General features: G+C 32.7%; 1 protein-coding gene across 2 annotated transcripts; it reads right to left on the reverse strand.

The window, feature by feature from the left end:
• Positions 1-2,395: 2,395 nt before the first annotated feature.
• On the reverse strand, positions 2,396-4,787 carry LOC115710163 (probable ribosome biogenesis protein RLP24). 2 transcript variants are annotated; one of them, XM_030638498.2, is made up of 5 exons: positions 4,619-4,787; positions 4,197-4,307; positions 3,212-3,325; positions 2,938-3,074; positions 2,396-2,847 (listed from the first exon to the last, which is right to left on the reverse strand). In XM_030638498.2, the coding sequence occupies exons 2-5, from the start codon at positions 4,275-4,277 to the stop codon at positions 2,670-2,672; spliced, it is 510 nt and encodes a 169-aa protein (XP_030494358.2). In that variant the 5' UTR covers positions 4,278-4,307; positions 4,619-4,787; the 3' UTR covers positions 2,396-2,669. The 2 variants fall into 2 exon arrangements, with proteins under 2 accessions (XP_030494358.2, XP_060967642.1); XM_061111659.1 differs by having other exon boundaries at positions 2,396-2,852; positions 2,943-3,074; positions 4,619-4,777.
• Positions 4,788-5,307: the final 520 nt, after the last annotated feature.

The following is a 5,307-nucleotide window of genomic DNA, read 5'->3' on the forward strand; positions in this document are numbered from 1 at the left end:
AGAACAACCCTTCACCATTAGATTCAATTCTGTCCTCTGATTTCTTTTGGATTTCTTTTGAATTCAGAGCAGACTTTACCTCTGACATGGTTAGAGTATCTTTTCCATACAATATAGTGTCAACAAAATGCTCAAAAGATTTAGGTAGAGAGCTTAAAAGAATGATACCTTGATCTTCTTCATCGATTTTGACACCTATGTTGTTCAGCTCGAGTATGATCTTGTTGAATTCATCCAGGTGTTTCCTCAGCTCCTTTGATTCATCCATCTTGATAGTATACAATTTCTTTTTCAGGTACAGTTTGTTGGCCAAAGATTTCTTCAAGTAGATCTTTGCCAATTTGTCCCAGAGACCAATGGTTGTTTCTTCATCAGACACTTCTCGAAGAACTTCATCTCCCGAAAATAGTAGTATGGCACTATGAGCCTTGATCTGTAAATCCTTCACTTTCTTTTTGTCTTCAATTTCTGCAATTGTAGAAGTGTCAATGGCCTCCGAGATGCCTTGATGTACCAGCAGGGCTTTCATTTTTATTCTCCAAAGCCCGAAGTCATTTTCTCCATTGAATTTGTCAACTTCGAACTTAGCCATTGACATTCTTGAACCTTGGATCTTTGATCAATCAAATCTTGATCTTCTTGAGCTACACCAACTCTGATACCATTTGTTGCGGATTAGAGAACCTGATCAAGATTACCATAATAAAGATTCAAGGACAACAATCACAATGACAGCAATAACAAACAAATAGAAAACCAGAAATAAGAAATTTAACAAGAGATGAGTTTAATCAAGTTGAATGAATCAAATATGTCATAACATTGTAATGGAAATCTGAAAGAGAGAAATGATACAACTTTGAGATCACCAATCATGAAACTGAAAATTACAAACAAATCTCACACTGAGAGACTTCAAGAGTGAACAATCTCTTTTACAACCCTCAATCCACTCAAGAACTAAACTAAAGAACCTTGCAGTAAGAATTCATGGTGAATATCTCAGTTTTCTCTTTACATTACAGGAGCTTTCTCTCTCTTCCTCTCTCTCTCTCTCGAACAATTCTAACTTAGACTTGAGATGGAAGTTGTTCTCACACTGTTGTCTTCGAAATAGGGAGAGGAGGCTTTTTTTATAGTTATGACTGTTGGGACAAATCATAACCAATTGTTGAGCTGTCAAAGGACAGTTAAAATAGTTAGCCATTCAAAGTGGTTAAAACACCAACAATATAGATTTAGTTCACGCCAGTTTTAGTACCAAGAAGCGGCATCCATTCTTTCTATTTCGTGCCTTTCTTCAGATGTCCCAGACAAGTTGTTTTGGAACTTTAAGAAGTCGGGTTGATATTTTATTAAGAGCGGCTATTGGCTTGCTCTCTGTAACTTGGGTCTGGCTCGTGCTTCTCCTTCTAAGAATTTTTTTAATTCTTTCTATTTTTTTTAGTATTGTTCTTAAAATTAAGAGCGATGTGTCTATAATTCTTTGGGACTTGTGTTGGATGACAATGTTGGTCTTTGTAATATATTCCAAGTAGTTAGTTTTGTCTATTATTATAGATCTTGTATTATTGTTGCTCATTCTTTGGCCAAACTAGCATTATCAGCTAGTAGTAGTGTGATTTGGTAGACAAGTTATTCGAGTTTTATCTATGAACTATTGATAGAATATGATATTCTTGAATAAATCCTCACCCTTAACTTTTTTAGAATATGATATTCTCCTAAAAATTATATTATATTATATTTTTTTACATACATCATTGTTTGTAATTTGAGAAGAAAATGAATATAAATCATTAAAATTCTACTAACGTAGGAGCAATGGATCATATTAAGAAATAGTAAAAAATCATTTAAAAAAATCATTTATTTTGTATTATTCTTCCATTGATGGATTAATTTTTTCCTATTTGCTATGTTAGAAACTCACATAAGAGGTTTTGCTCTCAAAAGACGGGTCATGCCACTCTGAGAAGAATGGCCGCCAGTTCGCTTTCAGAACTGATAATTTTCTCTCCACAACACAGCAATGTTTTTTTCCTGTCTTTCAAAAATATAAATAAAAAAATGTATTTATTTTTGATGAAGAAAGCACACATTAATTATTGCCAACCAAAACAATGCTTCCTTCCAGACCATGATGTTATTGTCCTCCCATGAAAGTCGAAAAACTACTTTTTGGGTTAATGAAATGATAGGACTATTAAACAAAAAGGGTAATGAGAGAAAATTTATACATAGATCATAAAAACCTCAAACACCAAATAAGAGACAAGAAAACATTCTTCTAAAGAAAAAATTGACACTATAAAGGATGCCTCAGACCTTGTTACATCAATAATATAGTTCACTCTATTTATACCAAAATCCAAAAATTATAAGCAGCATAGACAACAATCCCAATAATTATTTTTTTCTCAGACTTGATCATAATTTTTTTTTTGAAGAGAATGAAACAACAATTGCAAGTGCAGTTACAGCCTTCTAAGAAATCATCTCCAAATAACAAAAGTTTCACAAACATGTTCTGGTATTTAACATTTGAAACGAAGAACACTACATAAACTATTGCCTTGACAAAATTTTGGTCCCACACATGAGACATTTCCCGAACAATGTTTAAAGAAGAATATAAAGTTGAGATAAGGATATTAAACTTTGCAGACTCATTCTGTTTCCATGGCCACTGCTTGTTTTTGGTTGACCTTGACTTTGAGCTTGGTATCCACAGGAAGAGTGAAAGATGGATCTTCGTTGAACGCACCTGGAGCCTTGACCATGTGAAGGCTTTGCTCGAGTTCCCTCTTGTCTTCCTTACGTTTCTTTTGTTTCGACCCTTTAAGCCTGTCAAAAAAGTTACAGTTACATTCAAAGAAGAGATACCCCACTAGCATGTTTTTTTAAGAACTAACCAAATCACAATGAAGGAATTACCTGCTGCCAATATGGTCAGCCGCCCTATCAGCTTTAACCTTGAGAATCTTGGGAATAGCCTTCAAAACATTCTCCACTGTCGTCCTATTGTATCTCTCTGGCCTGTTACGCTTCCTTTCAAACTCAAATGTTGCATCCTGGAAAAGAAACAAGTGAAACAAAGATCATAACCATAAATATCTTTACTTGACGTAAGAAACCAGCAATCAAATCTATCTCAAAATAAATGAAAGTAGAAGAAATTATGATTAAAGCAGAAAAGAAGCATATAAACCTGTGTCATATCCTTTCCATGTAACCGCCTGTATGCTTTAGTCCACTTCACTTTACGAGGATTTCTCTTCATTTTGAAATTCTTGTGACATTTGGACCTACAAAACCGGAAAATCTACAGAAAAGCTCACTTGTAAGAGAAAGAGACGACAAAAATATACAGCAAATAACATGATGATAAGCAACAGATGAAAATGGCCTAAACATAACTATGTATCATAGCAGACAGACATCCAAAAATAAAACTTGGTGGAAAAATATTAGAGAAAATTTCAATATCATAGGGTAGATCCCCAAATCCATGCTGCGAAATTCCTTCTAAAAGTGTCAAGTTCGCTTTCAAATGTTGAATGACAAAACAAATATTAATAATAACAAGGAACATCCAATAAAAGGCTAAAGTTTACAGCAATAGCAATTAGAAACAATGACCAACATGCCATAATGATAAAACATACACGGCTACGGCATCCACAATGCAGAGCCAGATTCTTTGTTTTGGAATTGCAGTTAAGGGGGTGGTTGATGGCATTTTATCTTTTTAGTTGAGCTACATTGCCATTATCTTTTAGAAAAACTCAGCCTAACTAAAAGAAAAAATTGAGGAGGGCAGGGGAGCACTGCCAACTAATGGTTATTGGGCATTATCTTTACGAGAGCAATGAGAACAAGAAAAAAAATCAAGTATGAAGCTTTTAAATGACAAAAAAAGCTAGAAGAAGATCCAAAAACTACAACAATCTTGCAATCAAGTTATAAAACCAACAACAATTCATGCCTCCAAATGTTCTTTCTAAACATCATTCATCACAAACAAAAATAAAACTAACTAACAACAAAAAAAATCCCCTAACCAAACTAGAAAAAACATTGCAGAAATACAGTAATACTTTAACTTACATATCAAGAAAGAAAAAAAAAACAGAAAAGGGTATCCATAATTACACAAGAAAGAAGAAATGATTGAAGGAAATAGATTGAAGCACCTTTGCATCATTGCGAACATACTGAATACCGTGCCCTGGATATACAGTGGAAGAACAGAACCAACACTTCTCCAACCTCATCTTTTTATCAAGCTAAAATATGAGAGCCAACTGAAAGGAAATGAAAGAGTTAGGGATAGAGAATATGAGAAAACCCTAAAAAATCGAAGCATATGAGAACACCCCTTGAATACACCACACCGGCCTATACACACCATATCAACAAAAACAACAACAACATCTTCAATAAGTTCAAAACAAACATTACAAGTCCGAAAAAAGAGATAATAAAAAAAGGAACAGGAATTTAAATTAAAATAGTTCCGTGAAAAGAGAAAAAAAATTACTAAACAGCAGAATCTCTAAAAAACGAAAACCCAAATAGCCTTAAGAAATTCATGGTGTGAGAATTAGATATGTACCGTGAGTGAGGAAGAGGATGGTGAAGATTCCGGCGAGAAAAGGTGGCAGAAAGTGAGGACGACAGAGAAATTTGGCTGAGAGCTGAGAAGTTTCAGCCTTTCTCTGTGTTAGAGTGAGGAAGATGGGAGATATGAAGAAACCCTAGTTTCTTATTGGGCTGCCCGTTTGGGCCTGTGTTTGGGCTAAAAACTATGGTATTTTTCTAAACTACTAAGTTGAAATTTTTTTTTTTCTTATTTCCATTAATCAAAAATACCTTTATTATATTTTATTAAAATTTACCTATTTCTTTTTTGAGTGAGTTGCCAATATAAGATATTTAATGGAGACATCATCTATAAAAGTAAGTATATCTTAAAAAATATAAAAATAAAAATAATAATTAAAATAAGTAAAGTTTAGTGGGTATACAATATAATTTCCTCAAAAATATATATATAATTAAGTAAATACTTGTATTTTAAATGAAGGAAATTACATTTTATACCTATTTTACTTTATTTGTTTTAATTTTTACTTTAATTTTTATATTTTTTAAAATATACCTACTCTATTATACTCGTTATGTTAATATAAATTATATACTAGACTTAAGTAGAAAGTAAAAATACATTAGACAACTCACTCATAAAAGTGGTTATATTTTAATAAAATATAATATAAAATTTTTTTAATTAATAGATAAAAA

The sequence above is a fragment of the Cannabis sativa genome, chromosome 3 (genome assembly GCF_029168945.1).
Source record: "Cannabis sativa cultivar Pink pepper isolate KNU-18-1 chromosome 3, ASM2916894v1, whole genome shotgun sequence".
NCBI classification, from domain to species: Eukaryota; Viridiplantae; Streptophyta; class Magnoliopsida; order Rosales; family Cannabaceae; genus Cannabis; species Cannabis sativa.